This window comes from Amphiprion ocellaris, chromosome 8 (assembly GCF_022539595.1).
Source record: "Amphiprion ocellaris isolate individual 3 ecotype Okinawa chromosome 8, ASM2253959v1, whole genome shotgun sequence".
Classification (NCBI taxonomy): domain Eukaryota; kingdom Metazoa; phylum Chordata; class Actinopteri; family Pomacentridae; genus Amphiprion; species Amphiprion ocellaris.
This window is the reverse complement of record NC_072773.1, coordinates 8,119,253-8,137,973: the sequence shown is the minus strand read 5'-3', so window position 1 is coordinate 8,137,973 and position 18,721 is coordinate 8,119,253. Positions and strand designations below refer to the sequence as shown.

Here is an 18,721-nt window from a genome sequence, read left to right as displayed (position 1 = left end):
ATCTCCTATTCATAGTCAGTCCAGGCTTTCTAACATTGTGGCTGCTTGTGTTTATACTGTCAGAAGTCTGTGCATGCCTGTGCACACGTGCGACCGGATGTCTCGTGTCAGTCCACGCTGTTCCAGAATGGTTACAGCCCTGATGAAAGCATCAGCACTGGCCGTCTCTGTTAACTCTGTGAAGTATTTCAGCTCTGAAGTTACAGTAATAACCAAACCTCATAAAACTAGCATCCCCTTTCAAAATGAAAACAATCGTTGCGTGCTGTCTGTGTTCTGCACATAGTGAGCGCTCTGCAGGCTGTTTCCTCTCTCTGCCAATCAGAGCGGAGAAGCTCAGTAAGCCACGCCCCCTGTTCTCTCAGAGAGCTGGAACATTTTGTTTATGCAGCCTAATTAGGTAGTACAGCTGGAAGACACCGAGTCCCGTCCTTCACTTTATTAACAGCAAAAAGCTTCGAACTGTCGACAGACTGGCGCTAAATCTTTCCGAAAAACCACCACTTAGACGTAAGGACGTCAAACTTTATTAGTTCAGAGTTAAAGTAATGAAAGATAAACACGTCCTCCCTTCATGCTTACTTTCCACAAAAAGAAAGCTATGGAAATTTGCAACGGGAAGAAAAGGAGAAAGGTAAGCGGTGGTGTGCGGGTGTGCAGGCGGAGCGTGGCCGGGAAGATGAAGCGCGAGGTAGGCAAAGTTCTCCGCTCCCTCACGGTGGAAGACAACAACCATAAGGAACCCATGGAGGAGGAAGAGGACGACCACTGCTTCTCCATCGGCTACCTTCGAAATGACCGACTGGAGCCGTCCTTGGTCGTGTCTCCCCGGTACAACCTGCTGCGGGAGGTCGGTCGGGGAAGCTACGGGGTTGTCTACGAGGCCATAGCCCGCAAGACAGGGGCCAGGGTCGCGGTTAAGAGGCTCCAGTGCGACGCCCCGGAAAACGTAGAGTTGGCTCTGGCCGAGTTCTGGGCCCTGACGAGTCTGGAGAACCGACACCAGAATGTTGTCCAGCTGGAGGAATGTGTCCTACAGAGAAAGGGCCTGGCCCAGAAGATGAGCCATGGAAACAAGAAGTCCAGACAGTACCTGCGGCTAGTGGAGACCTCCCTCAAAGGTACAGACTGCTGTCATGTTTTTGTGAACAGGATAACTCTAGTAATGTTAATGATGGAAGAACACATGCCTACAAAGTAATTAAAGGAGTCCTTTCTCCTAAAGCATGTTTAAAAGCTAGTCTTAATCTGCAGCTTACAAGTGGATAATGATTTTGCCAGCTCGAGTCCCATATTTAGGGAACTCTTGCAGTAACAGCTCAATTGTATTTTATTTCAACAAAATCTAACTACAAAATACATTAAGCAAATGAAAACGTACACTACGGCGTGTGTAGTTGATGGCATTTAGTTTGTGTAACCAAAATTGTAGCCCTCGTTTACTAAACCGCTCTTTACACTGATCAATTAATGTATTAATGACAATTAAACTTGCTCGTTTCTGCCATTTATTTAATATTCAAATTATTTAAACGACATTCCAAACCAGCAGTAATGTCTGAATGCTATGTGGTCGGTAACTCTACGTCAGCTACATCAAGTAGAAAATATGCGACATAGTCATATTTATTCTGAGGCTCACACATTACAGAGGATGTTGTGACTTTAAAATAATACTAATTCCTGTTGCAACCCTTATGTAAGTGCCATATATTACCTATAGTAGTCTCAGAACGTACACTGTGTTACCCTGAGCTCTGGAGAGAACACAGTGTACTTCTTGGTAGCATGTTAAATCTGCTTGATAACTGAAAATTCACTCATTAAAAAATAATGTTACAGCATAATGTGGGATATTATCATTTTAAACTGTGACTCTGAATTATAATACATTTGTATTATTGTTGTCATCCATCCAGTTTGACCTACTTATCACTCCCTTTGTTATTGTTTAGAAGACCAAACAGATAAAGGGAAAAACTCTAAAAGATACCTTGTTAATATTGAAATTTTGCATTATTGTAACATATTGACATGTGCTGTTAAAAATCCAGGGTTATAACTCAGTCACTTTACAGTCTTTGGTTGTTTTTTTTGTTAGTAGCTACAGTGTTATATAAGTGTCACCATTTTGGAAATAAAATATTAATCTTGGGCTGACTGATTTGTGGCAGCCATCAAGGCATAATGTTTGTGATATTTGAGCAACAATGTGAAGGACTTCCTTTTATTTTATATGCCCTCCTAGCTTCTGTCTTAGTCCACTTAACCTAGTTTCTAAAGTTTAAAGCCAAGTAGTCAGCAGCTATCGCACAACAGCTTAAAGTGGTCATCAAGGCCTGTCAGTGCAGGGGAGCAATGGCGTTTGGGACAATCTTGAAATCCATTTTCACTGTGACCTCCAAATTATTTGTCATTTGTGAGATGAATTTGGTCAGTTAGTGGACTTTGTGAAGCAACATGAAAAAAATCACCGGTGTCAATTGGACATTAATGGATCAATTTGCTGTGCTGATATGTCAGCAGATATTAGCCAATGATAAATACAGTGTATTGGTATAAGAATTTCTATTGACTGATGAACCACAACACATATCAATAGAAGAATGTCAAAGACTGATCTGAAATGGTGTGAAAGTCGCAATGTGCTTGTGCATATATTAGTGATTGATAAATGTCTCGGGACTTGCAATATGGAGTGAATGTTTTATACTTGGCTTGATCCTAGCATTGGGCACCATAGGTGTCAGGCCCTAATAATCTTATTAAATGTGAAGATTTGATAACTGTAATCTCTTTAATCATATCTGTCTTTCTTCAATCTGCATGTTGTAGGCGAGCGCATCCTGGGTTACCCAGAGGAGCCATGCTACCTCTGGTTTGTCATGGAGTTTTGTGAGGGTGGAGACCTCAACCAGTATATCTTGTCTCGTCGACCCGACCCCCAGACCAACAGGAGCTTTATGCGCCAGTTGACGAGTGCTGTAGCTTTCTTGCACAAGAACAATATTGTCCACCGTGACCTAAAACCAGACAACATTCTCATCTCACAGAAATCTGGTTCACCTGTTCTTAAAGTGGCTGACTTTGGCCTCAGTAAAGTTTGTGCCGGTCTAAACACCAAGAACTGTGAAGATCACCCTATAGCAGGAGAGGATGGCAAAGGCAGCAACCAGAACAACATTGTCAACATAAACAAATTCTGGTTGTCGTCAGCTTGTGGTTCAGACTTCTACATGGCTCCTGAGGTGTGGGAGGGCCACTACACAGCTAAGGCTGATATCTTTGCTCTGGGCATCATCATCTGGGCCATGATCGAACGAATCACATTCATTGATGCAGAGTCCAAACGTGAACTGCTGGGCACCTACATTAGACAGGGCACAGAGATTGTACCTGTAGGGGAGGCTCTGCTGGAGAACCCCAAGATGGTGCTACACATCCCTCAAAGGGCGAGAAGCTCTATGTCGGAGGGGGTGAAGAAACTCCTCCATGATATGCTTGCAGTCAATCCTCAGGACCGACCAGACGCCTTCCAGCTGGAGGTGCGAATGGACCAAGTCACATGCGCTGCATGACATCCCCCACCTTCTCCACATCTCTCCTTTCTAACCCTAACCAGTCCAAGAAGGGACCTCTTTCCTTCCCAGGTAAGCTTAATTTTCTTGATAACTTATTAGTGTTGCTTACTGCCTTCCTAGCTGTACAAATATTCTTTTTAGGTTAGTCTTGTGCAATGGAAGAACCTTCAGAGTTTTAACCCAGCCAAGCCCTGAAAGAGCCAATTTCCATGGTTTTGTCCACCTTTAACCATAGAGGACGAACAGTCACTGAAATTAACTTCTGTAGTAATAAGTGGGAATTAAACCCGGCTGGCTCATCTCTGGAATAGGACTAACTACTATTTACTTAAATGGAACACCAGCCGTTGGTAACCCAGGGCTGACAACAGGTAATCTTCCTGGTAGATGACACCATTAGCCTTTCTTGTCTGGTCACTGTCTGGAGCATGCTTCATTTAGCAGCTACTGTGGTATGAAGTTGCTGGTTGTTGCATTTTATTTTTCTGTTTTGTTTAGGTTCAGAAAGGTGCTTTCACGCTTATAATGAAGAGAGTGGGCATTTTTGTCTCTTCCAGCAACCAGGTTAATATTAGTAAAAGTCAGGTTGGAGATCTCAGGAATAAAACTATGCAACACATTTCTGTTTGAATATAACTTCATACTGCATCTGGCATCAGTGGTGTCAGGCTGTCAAACTGGAACTAGTTCAATGGGAAACATCCAAAAAATCTATTTCCTGATATTTAAAAATGTTTTGCATTTATTCAGGGTGATTCTTAAAGGATAATTGTAGCTCTTATTTTGTAGTTCTGGTCACACATTACGTTAGTGATGATAAAATTAATACCACAAAGGTAAGTGCTGAAGTGTGAGAAATGCCAGGTCACTGCAGCAAGAGTCACAAGTGGTCAGTTTTTCCAGATTATTTAAACCACACCATAAGGCAAAACTGATCATTTAGCCCACCACATGAACCGTTGCCAGTAGTCTTACATTGAAAAGGAAAACCATGACAACTAACATAACTATGGTAGGTCAGAACTGAGGCAGGAAGTAAGTCTGTAAACTCTGAGGGACATTACAACAGTTTAGGTTATAATTTTACTGTTGAGCTTTCGCTTCCTCTTATATATTTAGAAAAGATTTGTATAGTCTTATAAATGAAGAGAGCAGTAGACAAAAATGTGAAGTACTTTAATCTATACCTGCAATTGTAAGACTGCTATTGAGAAAGTATTTAATTAAATGCATCTCTTCAAGTAATCTGGTGATTTAATGGTCAGTGGGAACTACAATTAACTGACAAGGCATCAGACATGTTGGACCAGTCAGATTCACTCTAAGGAGTTCCTAAGCTTGATTGCTGCTCCTGATGTCTGCCAAAGCTTCCCACAACACTGTACAGGAAACAGTGTTAAACAAGAGTGAGAGTATCTACTGCAAACCATTGTGAACTGAAGTGAGCTGTTTGTACAAGATGATGCTGTGTTACACCAGTGTCATTGAAGAGTTCATGTTCCTGTTGCCCTAAATGTCAAATACAAAGGTGCAGCTAACGTTGATGGTAGATAACAGGGATTGTGTTGATAACCTTAGGGACGGAGAGGGAGGATGACTTTTAGATGGGTACTGGAAACAAAACAGGGTACAACCTGGGCCTCAGGGAGGGAGGGAGAGAGATGGTTCATATTCACACCTAGCAGTTCTATCTCTCGTCATTAAAACAAAACAGAATGTTGCATAAATCAACTCCTCCAGAGAATGCGTGTCCCTTTCACTGACAGGACACTGACATAGTATTGCTCCTTTCTCTATCAGCGAATATCCTGACAAGACAGTTTTGACAAGTCCCTGCTGGTTGCTTATTTGTTTAGTAGCATGTTTTCTCGTTGGATTTGCGCATAAATGAGCCCTATTTGTAGCTTAATGTAGCTTAATGTAGCTCACATATGAAGCTACCCAAAGCCTTAACTACAAATATTATACAAGAGATCTAAACTATCCACTAGTTCCATTGTTTAGCATTTTTTATCCTGTAACAGCCTTTTTGATACAATATAAGCTTTGTTCACCTCTATGGTGCAGTACTGACTGGAGGCCACTATTCTCTTCTTATGATTGATATGATTTTTTTGGTTTTCCCACAAATGGGATTGCATGATTGCAGCCAATGAGTATAAATGATCTGCATTACATAGTGCTTTTGCACCTTAGTGGTACCCAAAGTGCTTTGCAATTAGTTACTCATTCACACATTCAAACACACACCACTGGCAACAGAGCTGGCAGATACTTGCCTGCCATCAGGAGCAACTTCAGGTTCAAGGTGTCTTGCTAACCTTACTATTAGTGGACAACCCGCTCTACCTGAATACTGATCACAATTATTGTGATAAATATTGAGATCCTCATTAATGAGCATGATTAATTATTTATTGATTTTAAGGACTGAATATTCTTGTTGCATTTTCACATTTAAATGAGGACTACTTTCACTGATGGTTTAATAAGTTAGTTGTGCTGCTTTACATATTCTTGTTCTAAATCCAAAATGAAAAGTTTTGCACAGGCTGCTGATGCAGGAGTGCTGTATGGTGACATGTCAGCTCCTCAGAAGTACAGCTAAAATGTTTGTTTTCTAGTGGCTGGCTTTAAGTTCAGTAAGCCCTTGATTTAATATGCAGTGCAGTTTTCTTTGAGCAAAGCACACATCTCAATAGTTAATGTTCAAGTTAATTGATCATGTTCATTTATTCTTTTCAGGAAAATAAAGGAATAATATTCCACTAATTGTGAGCGACTCACTTGTCAGCCTTCGTGATATTAAGACTGAAGTGTAAAATTACAGATTTGTTTTTTTTTTTTTTTTATTCATATTGCCATCCCATAGTACAGTCTTGTAACTTTTTTGGAAACCCTCCCTGGCTGTGATAGTGAAGCTGTGGCTGGATATGTTTACTCTTCAGTTGTCTCAATCCATGGTTGAACCAGTTCCTCTAGTTATCATTCTAAAAGGAATGATGTAGACCTGTACCTAATTACCCATGGCAGAAGATGCACTAACCACTAACACTCATTGGAGTCAAAGCAAGCAGCAGTGCACTACAGTACATGATACTGTATTGTAATACAGCTCAAAATGTATCCATGGTTCAGAGGAATTACAAAAGTTACAGCAAAGAAACACAAACTTCGTCAGATAGATTTCCTTGCCTCAACCTTTTGGGGGCTCCATATGACAGTGCAAGAGTCCATGTAGGATCTTAATTGTCTCAGTTTGCTATTTAGAGCGGAAACTCCTTGTACCACATCAAATAGCCACTGAGTGGATGCTCAGTGACCCAAACCAGCCATCTTATTGTTTGAACTTGAACTCTCCACTGACCAACTAAGGCTGGCGTTTGTTTGATAATTATCTCTTCATTCCTTTCAACCATTCTCTGGTAACCAGTGATGGAGTGTGGAGATGCTATTGCGTACTGTCCTGCTGCCACGGATTGGCCTCATTCTCTCGTAACATGATGGGATAGAATGTTATGCAACAGCCCCACAGCACAGTACTGTTTCAGTGGGAAGAACTGTCATCTGTTGGAGAGAACGATTAGCGGCTGTAAGCAGAGAGGGGAGGCAGTTCTCTCTGCTACATGTGTTTATTTGTGTCAGGAGCTGGTTAAGTGAGGGACAGCTGACGAAAGCAGAGTGGCTATACTAAGATAACCTGTGAGTTTTAACACTTACCTCAGAACAATCGGATTAGACAATATGTGGAAATTATATTGTTTCTTTTTAGGGGATCTGCTCCAGTCAGAATGGGGATGGTTATATATACTTATTTACATAATTTACTAATGCACTGACTATTTTTCTTATCCTTAAATGTTGATTATTTATTCTAAAATGCAAAATTGCAGTTAACCATGTTAGTTTGCTTGTTAAGTCTGACAAACATTTCTGTACCCAAAGCTTATATTTAATTATATAAAACCTGGAGAAGCTACTAGGGCTCAACACTGGACAAGTTTGAGCCAAATCTAATCATAACTGGTTGATTTTACAGGGCTGCAATTAGCGAAATAAATTTAGAAAACGATTCACAATTTCTCAGTTCAGATGATGCACTACTTGCAAGTATTCATATGGGTACTTAAATTATTGGACTTGAGGGCTTGACAGTGTAATAATAGTGATGTCAGTATTGAAGAGAAAAAAAAAACAATGTTTTAATGTATCTGATGCCTGCATGGTGCACATATTGCAGCTGTTGTGTGCAAAAGTTCCCTTGCTGGACAGTGATAGTGCTGCTCTTGGTTGAGGGTTTATGGAGGCTTTTGTTGGGAACATTTTGTCCTCTTGCTGCGTGCCAGCAATGTCCCGCCTCTGTCTATACCAGACCAGATCACTGTAAGCCCTATCCCCCGCCACACTGTGTACTTCAGGAATCCTTTTATGATTTTGATTGACAGCATGAACCATTTTTCTACAAGCTGAGGCATTTTCAGGGTGTTGTCCTCATTGGGCATGCAGGAATGCTATTGTGTACTCTAATAAAAGTGTTGATGCCTCCGAGCAGGTTAAATGCTTTCTCTCTGCATGTGGTTTCCATTTTATCTCAATACTCCAAAGCAGTGCATATAATAAATGAAGACAGCAGTGTCTGAAAGAACGGCGAATGTACTCTTGTAAAGGAAACTAAGTTGTTTGAACAGCAGTTTGAAGGCAGGGTATGGTATGTTCTGTAATGGCTCACTCAGTGGGGGGTATTACGAAGCAGCTGAGAAATGCCAGAGAGAGGCCATCTTTATGAGATTCTGGGTGTGGGTGTGATGAGCACATTCACGTAACACGATCGTAAAAGTGAGCATTCAGTGGCAGAGAAGATTGTAAATATTTCCTTTGGGCCCTCAAGGTTCAGAGCAAGAACTGCAAAGACAAGTTCATAAACAAATGATTCAGCTAAGAAACCTATGTGTTCTTTTGTTCATTCGAAAGATGAACCCTGGACAGTAAGGGGAAAAGTAATTCTGAAATATCATATTTGTTCAGGAATCTGACCTCTTCCATTATATTTACTTTTACGTAGTGTGTTAATTTATGATGGACAAGTGTTCTCTCTGGTCCAGCAAACCCTGCCATCCCACACTGCTCTAGAATCAAATGGATCCACATCTTTTTCACTCTACTATCCCCATTCATGGTGGCAATGGTGGATCTAATGTTTTGAAAGCTTTTTACACCATGCTAATCTCTTCACACTCTGCATACCATCTATCATAGTCCACAACTCTGCAGGTGCTTTACATGGTTATATTTTGGACTCTTGATGGACTCTTTGGTAAACCTATGTATTTTGTTGAAATGTCGTATTGTTTTAAAGGTTCCAACAAAGCCAGCAGGGTTCATTTTGACATGTAAATAATAGATGAAAGAGGTGTGGTCAGCATCTGTTGTGGAAAGCAGACATTTGGATTTACTGTGTCACAGCTGTGTCTGTGACAAAATTAAAACAATAAGAACTTAAGGAAGGACAGAATTACCTGAGTGGTGCAGTTGAGTTTTGTGTAACAGATCTATCTATTAGGCAGTCAAAAATCCAGGAGGATGTGAAGGTGTCTGCCTGCATTTCATGGTGCTTCTCTCATGGCAGCATAGGCTGGATTGTGCTAAAGTCACTATAAAACAATTTTCAAAGTGATGCCAACTTTTTCTAGGTGAGAATGGGCTCAATGAAGCAGGTAAATGATGGCAACCTGAACACCAAACTGTCCTTTGTGGGCAAACTGTAATGGATCCAGGGATGTGTCTACCTGAAGCCGGGGGTGGGCTAAAACCAATCTCTCCAGGGCTTTCATAATGTGAGTTGTTAAGGCAACCCATATGTAATTATTATTGGCAGAGAAATTTTTTTTGGTACCATAAAAATGTAGGATGTCTCCCAAAGGAACCTTATCCTGGCATGGGCAAAGTTTAAAGAGATGCTGTAGAATCCTGCTCAGCTGGCCAGTACAGGCCTTCAGGACCCTGGAGTTGATATCTGGGCCTGTAGCCTTGTTATGGAGCAGTCTTGCCAGCTGTCTCTTCACCGACCGATGTCTGCTGGAAACAGACAGGCAGGTGGGGGAGGTTGAGGGGGCTTCATTGATTCCTGATGTTGGAAGAGGTATTGATGGAGCCATGTTGATGTCCAGCTGATGTCATTAACCCTTCTTACAAAGGAAGTGTGAAGTAGGAACGACTATGGGAGCATGGGGTGTGTATAGAGATGTTCAATATTCTAATAATTTGATGCTCGATTTCTGTAGTTTTACAAGGGCATAAGATATAGTCATCAAGATTCAAACATAAAACACTTGAGATATTTCACTTTACCTGTAATAATATATAAAATTTCCCGTTAATAACAGATGAAAAATATTCAAATTTTTCACAATATTTGCTTGCAGTAATAGAAAAGAATCGGATATTATTAGTAGCAGCTCTACTCTCTTTTAGCAGTGCCCAGAAAAGACTGCATGCTTTCCTTGAAAGTGCTTGTTTTTAATTGTCATCATGTTCAGTTATTTTTTTGTCCCCCTCTCTCATTGCCAATTTGCTACTGTTCCCAGTACAGTTCTGCTGACATTTGAACATTATCTTGTTGCCTTGTATTGGTGATGCTCAGGTCAGCCTGGGCAATAAAACAATCTCTATCAAACTGGTGATTTACACTTGAGCAATACAATAGACAATAATACAAGAAAATAGTTTGATAGAATGTTCAGTAGTTTCACTTAAATGTATCAGATGCAAACTAGTATGAAAGAATATACATCCCACAGGTGCTGAGCAGGTCACTGGAGGCAATGCTAGTTTGCAACTGCCTGGGCCTGCCCCCTCCTTACCCTGCCACACCATTCCTTCCTCTTCTTCTTCCCCTCTTCTTCCTCCCTCTTCCTTCTTTAAGGTGGGGTATCTGCCAGCCAGGGAGCTGCTGATCCTCAATCATTATCTTTTTATTTGTCTGGTTCTTTACATTTGATGGAAATGCTTTGCCAGTTCAGCATTGTAAGCCTCTTGGATTTACACACCTAAACTTATATAATGAACAGCGTTCAAGAAAGCCAGCCAAATGGAATGTGTTGGTTTCCATGCTTCCAGTCCCAAAGCCACCCAGAGCTCATAAAATGCCAACACTTTCTCTCTAACTAGTAATAACAGAGTTGCCATGGTGTCCCAAGTTCACAGGAAACCCCCACCACTTCCCCAAAGACACTGCTTTCTGCAGGTTTTTAATGAGGTAGTCTGCCTTTGGGTTATGCAACAACAAATGCTGGTAGGGTGGCTGAAGAGTCTGTAGACCTCAATTTTTCTTGGGTCGGCTGGGCATCCACCTTCTCCTTGTTTCCTTCATTTTGTTTATTTATGTGGTATGGGTAACTCCAACAGAGCAGTATATACAAGATGAATGTTCTGACAGCTGCAGTTTGACAAAAAGGGGTTCAAATGTTTGCATATCATATTGCACCGTATTAGCTTTATCAGGGTTCAGTTGTCACCAGCATTCAGAATTCAGACCACAGAACAGACCCTGGCTGACTGGAGTGTGTATATGAGAAAAAAACACAACAAACATTATTTTGTGAGTGCAGGAAAAACTTGCACCAATCAGAAAATGGTTGACAACTCCAGTACTCTGTCAGTGCTCTTTGCTAGTCAGTCAAGTCATTTTTTTTTTACTTTCTAGTTGTAATCTCTGCAATGTAAAGACTTGTTCAGCTAATTGTCAAGACACTCATGGACCTGTCTCTTCTGTTGAGTTGTAATGTTTAGCCTCCAAACATTTATGACTTATGGGACATGGTGTAAGTGTTTTCCTAAATAGAAAGCACAACAGAAAACCTGGAGTCACAATAGATAAGATTTTCTCTTTTGCATAATTTATCTCAGAAAGAATGAAATATCTCAAGGTAAAATTTAACAAATATCTTTATACATATTTCAGGCAAATCAGAGACGATTAAGGAAAATTGTTCGTAAAATTTTATTATTAGAGCTGGAATGACCCATTTGCAACATGGTGAAGCTGCAACTTGCAGTCTTCAGGTCACTCCCCAGTCTTGTTGTAGGTTTGTGATAATGAGCACACAACTTTTGGAGTTCATTGTTGCAAGATCTGCTATTATTTCAGATCATGCGTCTTGTCTGGATGCTTACATTTTTCAACATATTGTTTGCATAGTCTTAAAGCTGTAAACCATCACATGGTCACGTGCTACTATGTCAGTGCTAGTAACGTTAGATGAGAGACAAAATTAAATATCGTCCTCTGAGAATAAAAATACTATTAATGCTTAATAAATAATGTTGGACTACTATGTCTTATTTCATAGGCTGTGGACTTTTGTGATAATGATAATAGTTCATCCTACAAACTTATTTATAGAGTACTTTCCGATGGGTGTATATAATAGATAATGCCTATCGAACTTTAAAAAAAAAAAATACTGCCTTGGGTTTTACTTACCATGGCAGTGGTAAAATATTTCAATAAGTAAGATCAGCCCAAGAATTCGGTGGAATGACTTTATGAAGATTCAGTCTGTGTTTAATAGCTGACATCTGAGTTAATTTGTCTTCTGATGAAGGGCACTTTTCCCCAGTAGCACCACATAGTAAATAGTTTAGCATATTTTCACAGTACAAACCTGTTGCACTCAAAATGCTCATTCTTCACAGTGACATACGCATGTCTTCATTTATCACATGATTCCTCAGTCAGCATCTGTAACCTGCGTGCTTCCTGCTAAGCTGACCCACTTGTGTTAATGCCATGTGTTGTGTTATGCAACCTATGGTAAGAGGAACAGACTGCTGCTAGCCCGAGTTGTGTCATGTCAGTCTTTGGGCTATTATTAGAGCACAGTGCTGAACTAAGGTGTCAGATGGGATTGTCCTTTTGCTGCAGGTAGATTCAGAAGCAAGGCATGTTTCTGCTGTGACACCACCAGTAACCCCAGTGGCTTTGTCGAGGTATTACTATCTGTATTTGTTTTTTAATGATGATGCAGTATGCCAGACTCTCAGGACAAAGTGTGTACGGTCAAGGTTTAAGTCAAGTATACATCAGATCTAATTGATGTAAAATGTTGATATATTTATCATATACGAACAGATTATACTAGAAGTGTAGGTTTTTTTTTTTATTATTATTCACAAAGAATTATTTTATATAGAAGACTACATTTAGTTTTCTCTTCCCATGTGGACTTGACTATTTTTTTTGTGATGATTAGGCCGATCCTGTCCAAGTCATTAAATATTTATAATAATAATATTTGAAAATAATATTTTCTGATATAGAGCAAAATTCATGGCTCCATCAATTATGCCAAGTCATCCAGGTCCTGTGGAAGTAAAGCAGCCCCAAAGCATCACACTACCATCACCATGTTTCACTGTTGGTATTGATGTTCTTCTGTGGAATGCAGTATTAGTTTTATACCAGATGTAATGGACCCATGTCTTCCAAAGAGTTTCACTTTTGACTCATCAGTCCACAGGATGTTATTCCAAAAGTCTTGGGGCTCATCTAGAAATTTTCTTATCAACCATTTATGTTCTTTTTGGTCAGTAGTGGTTTTTGCCTTAAAACTCTCCCATGGAGGCCATATTTTTGTCTCACAATGTCTTCTGTGATGTGGAATCATGTAGACAGACCTTAATTAAGACCAATGAGGTCTGCAGATCTTTTGATGTTCGTTTGGGTTCTTTTGTGACCTCCTGGATTAGATATCGATGTGCTCTTGGAGAAATGTTCGTAGGTTGATCTGGGAAGGTTCATTGTGCATTGTTCCATTCTCCAGTTGTGGATAATGTCTCTCACTGTGGTTCTCTGGAGTCCCAAAGCCTTAGCAATGGCTTTGTAAGTCCTTCCAGACTGATCAATGTCAATTGTTGTTTCAAATCTGGTCTTGTATCTTTTTAGAACGTGGCATCACGTGCTGCTTTTTGAGGCCTTTTAGCTACTTCACAATGCCAGACAGGTTCTATTTAGTGATGTTTAGATTCAACAAGCGTGACAGTAATCATATGTGACTGTAGCTGGTGAAATTGAAACCTAATTGCCAAATGAATTTGGTCATTTGGTAGACTGGTAGCTAAGAGGGCAATTACTTTTTCACGGTGGGCAAGGTGGGCTGGACAGCATTTTTCCTTCAAAAAATAAAATCATCATTTAAAAAATGCATTTTGTGTTTTCTTGGGTTGTCTTTGTCTTATCTTAAAATTAGTTTGATGATCTGAAGTGTTGGCTGTTTTTTCCCATGTTTGAACAATGCTGTATAACAGAGTAAGCTATGGAGGTAATGTAATCTGTCTTTATGAAGCATTGCTTTTGTTGCTTCATGCTGACCTATTGATACTTTTTGTCTCTGCAGCTTGGCTATTACATGGATGTGGACTCCAGTGGATAAAGGGACTCCGTCTTACTGAACTGTGAAGAATCCAAAATCACAAGGAGCAGCAAATGACATAAAGTCTGATGATTCCAAAACTCTGGGACAAAGAACTGTTTGCAAACCACACCAAAACTGTACTTCCAGCACCATCCAGTTACAATCACTTTGACTGTACAGCAGAGGATGTGTAACTGGTTGTTAGTGCCAGTGTCTCTGAAAGCTCAATGGATGTGAACCAGGTTAATGACATTAGTTGATATCTGTTTGTCGATTTAAGCCCCAGTATAGGCCTGCTCTTCCTCAGCATTTGTAATGTAGTCAACTGTGGCACAGACTGCTGTACTGTGCTGTACCAGTGTTTTACGGTGAAAGCATCATTGTACTGATGATAATAATTATGAACAACAGGTGACACTACACTGCCCTGTCTACTAACCTTGTGCCTTAAAAATGATTGACACCAAGTGCGATTGGGTTCTTAAATAAAATGATTTGAAGGTTACAGTGGAAGCTCATGCACCAAGACAGAAATGTCATGAGTCAACAACCACGTTGTCTAATGCAGGTTTCTGTCTGCAAAATGTGTAGCCAGTCAGTGAAATATTTTCCTTTTAATGATGTCACACTTTCTAAATAATATCCCAGTCTGCAGTAATGTCGTTAAATTGTGGTTGTTTGATGTCCCCCCTCAACCTAAACACTGAAGTGCAATCATGACACTGAAGCTGAAATATAAAAGAATTGAACTAAAATTGAGACACCAGTGGTATGTATACCCTCTTGTAAACCATGCTTACCCTGACATTTCACAAATCTGTGGCACACTCCAAGGCAGAGGGAATATGCTCTTCTGAAGGTGTACTAGACATGTATAAGCAGGTCAACTCCAGAAAATACTGTGCAGGTGCAACCAAACAATGTATAGCAGGGAATTCAAAGTGATCTTATTGGGCATTAGTTCTTGTTGAATCCAAAGAGGCCCTGTAGGACTAAATTACATTTCTGTGCTTATCATCACCACATTACCATATTTGCTAAATTTATGAACAGTTGATTATTTGGTGGACGAACAGCTGTTTTAGTACCTGTGTATATATACTTTTTACATTGAGGATGAGTGTGGCATCCTCACCAACTAAAATAATTAGCTGAGTACATTCAAAGATACCAAGTAAGTGAGTAACTTGCTGTCATCTTGTGAAGTGATGTTAAGCATTGTTCTATATGCATGCTGTAGGCATGTGGCTGGTGTGGAATATATAATGTGTAAAGGGTAATTGAAAAGAACAGCCTAAGCAGTATTGTGCAATCTGACAGAAATTTTCTTGAGTAACGGATTGGAGAAATGTAACAGGAAAATCTAAGATTTTACTATTTGGGAACAATCCGCAAAAGCAGCCATCTGAAACCAACTCAATTCATCGTCTCTTCTGTCTTCTCCTTATGCAAATGCTTTAAACACTTTCGAGTGGCATGTAATATGTTGGAGCCGTTCAGGCTGTGCTCAGTTGGTTGTAACCTATTATCTGTGTTGGGAAATTATTGCTAGTTTGTGCTCTGATTAATGAAAATGTATCACTACAACTGCAAAGTGGAGTAAACATGTACACCGATCAGGCGTAACATTTTGACCATCTGCCAGATACTGTGTTGGTCCCCTTTATGCTGCTGCAACTCCTCTGACCCTGTGGGGCACACAGTACCTCTGGGGATGTGCTGTAACACCGGGATGGTGGCAGTGAATTCTGTGGATCCTGTGGGTTGCAGGGTGGGACCTATCTACATCAGGCTTGTCCTGGCACATCCTATGGATGCTCAGTAAGATTTGGATCTGGGGAGGGTGGGACCTGAGTGAGTGGGGTGCATTGTCCTACTGAGGGTGGCAACTGGCATCAAGGACTGCTGTTGCTTGGTGGGTGGTACATGTCAAACATCCACATGAATGTCCAGGCTCAAGGTTTCCCAGCAGAACGTTGCATTCTAACAAGATGATTGATGGTATTCACTTCATCTGTCAGTGGTCATAATGTTGTGGCTGATCGGTGTATGCTACTATAGAGTCATGAAAACTTCCAGATAAATGGAAAATAACAGAAAGTTAAATTCAAAGTAACTTCAACACAGACCAGAGGTTTCATTTTGGTTTCATAGTGTATTGTTTGGCTTCAGTTCAGCGACTCAGCAGTTTCAGTAGATTTTGAGGAATTTATAGTGTGGTCCTACCTCATTCTCAGCACTCTGAAAGATCCTATCCAGTTTGACTCCTCTTTGACAATCTTGTCTTAGTTTCTAATACAGGGAGTACTTTCCTTAAGAATGTTAGATTTTTACCTCAGACTTTGTCTCTTTTAATTTAAACCAACCTCTAACAGACTTTTCTGTGTGGTGTTTTGCTTAGCAAGAAACGCCTAGCTTATCCCTTTGAACAGCTGTATAACAGAGCAAGTCCAGCCCCATATCCACACAACAATATGTTATATGTATTCAACAACTACAATTAGGTTAAGATCGTATCTGTATCTATTCATGCAGATCTCAGTGTATTTCAAACTAGCTCATATAATTAATTACATACAAGGGGGACAATTTTTGCAAGTAAAAAAGAAGTTACATATGATTGTAACAAATAACTACATAAGTTTTGACTTACCAAGGCAAAATTATGAGATAAAAAGTCAACAAACTTATGCCTTACCCCTGGTCAGTCACTGTACGAAGTTGGCCTGATTGATGGATAGTTTCTGGAAAATTACAAAAACTGTTTGTAGCACACTGAGTTCTCATCGATAGATTTCACGTGTTGTAAAAGATCTTTTTTTATGTTATGAGACATGCTGACATGTACTTCTTTTGAAGAAATCTCAAGAGTTGGTTAGACTAAACACACAAACAAACAAAACAAGTGCATCCAAAGCTAACAAAATTGCACATGTGGAAGCAGAGAACTGGATTTGTGTGTGATTTTAAGTGACTTTTTCTTTTGAGTGTTTTAGTTTAATCAAAAATGAACACACCTCAATGCTTGTGGGCACTGTAGTTGTTGAATACTAACAACACTATTGCTTTTGTTAAAACATGAAGGTGTTTTTGTATGTGTTCAACACATACAAAGTCCTCTTACTTTTGGGATGTTGAACCTCTTACCTTCTGTATGCTTGTTTTACCAGTAAACCTAACATGGCTATGACACATGGTTAATGCATAAGCTACAAAACCATTGTTACTAAAATGTATTACCAACATGCCCTGCTGTCACTTTTTGTATGAGCCAGTTTGTTTATCTCTCTTCAGACTAGTAATGACTCCACTTGAAAACACTTCACACTATGCAAACTATTTTACTGTTTCACTGTAAACACCGCAAAAAGCCACACCATTCTCAAAATATTGTATGTTATGTCTTCTTTTACTGCATTTTTGCAATTTGTACAAAATGTCTTTGAATAAAATAAGTTTTTGTTGATGAAGCAAAAAGGAGCCATTAGATGTTTGAGAATACATCGTTTTTTTTGCTTTAAATATGTGTGATGTTTCTTGGAATAAATGATAAAAACTATGACTGCCAGGATTTTGTGTGTGTGTGTGTGTGTGTGTGTGTGTGTGTGTGTGTGTGTGTGTGTGTGTGTGTGTTTAAAAAATATCCCCCAGCTGAAGCCAACCCAGGACATTTTTATGCCCAAATTTTCCTCAGATATACATGAATATACACAATATTTAATTCAAGCAGCAGCATGCAGTTTATTAATGTAACCTTTTATTGATATGTACATTTTATTTCCCAACATTGTAGTGCTATAGTGCCAGATACATAATTCAACTGGATGATACAAAAACTCATTCACTTGCCATTCATTTAGTAATAAATAATAACTTAGTAATAAATAATAAAAAATGTGATTGCAGGCGGATGAAGTATAGTGCCTCTTTAATGCTTGATAAGACTATTCACCTATTGTACCTTAATTACACAATAGGGGCAATGTTGTTAATACTATTTTCCATTCACTGTGTTCCCACTGACTGTCCCCAGCAGAAGAAGAAGGTCTGATATTGTCTAACTAACGTAACAAGATACCCAGTGTGGAAATACCTTTTGTAGACTGATTCATTTCAGATAAACATTCCAGATAAAACTATTCATATGAGTGATTTAGAATTACTGCTACTTAATGGGTTCTTACTTCCTAAACAAGGAAGATAAAAAAAACAGCTTAAGAATGAATAAATAAATACTAACTTAGCATTCACTGCTTTAATTCTGTCCATTTTCTCTTTAAGCAGTCTCTTTTTATAATAATACATTTTATTTATAAAGCGCTTTTCCAAAAACTCAAAGACGCTAGTGTTGCACTTTTTGAAAGTGCAACACTAAATCATTAGGATTTATGTTTAAAGTTGACTCATATTTTTGTATGCATATCTTGTGTAAAATAAGAGTACTGAATGCGTATATATGTGCTGTCTGAAATATCTTTTCAGCAGAGTTCAGGATGAGCAGTAGCGTCAAAGCAGTAGCAGGCTTCAGTGGAAAGAATAACAAAGAGCAGTGATCCTATTAGCTGAGAGAAAATGGAACACCCCCTGCCTAATATGTGTATATGGAAGTATACAGAGCTCTACAGGAGGTCATGCCTGTCACAGTCCTGATCAGACACAAAGCCCTGGTCCACACAGCTGCTGAATTACACTGTGTGATTAGCCTGCCGGATTAATTGATATGGAGAG

At 39.6% G+C, this 18,721-nt stretch overlaps 1 protein-coding gene across 1 annotated transcript; it reads left to right on the top strand.

Annotated features, from left to right (window-relative positions):
* Positions 1 to 382: 382 nt before the first annotated feature.
* stk35 (serine/threonine kinase 35) lies at positions 383 to 17,552 on the top strand. Its single transcript, XM_023297441.3, has 3 exons — positions 383 to 1,121; positions 2,836 to 3,650; positions 13,976 to 17,552. The coding sequence occupies exons 1-2, from the start codon at positions 575 to 577 to the stop codon at positions 3,576 to 3,578; spliced, it is 1,290 nt and encodes a 429-aa protein (XP_023153209.1). The 5' UTR covers positions 383 to 574; the 3' UTR covers positions 3,579 to 3,650; positions 13,976 to 17,552.
* The last annotated feature ends 1,169 nt before the right edge of the window (positions 17,553 to 18,721 follow it).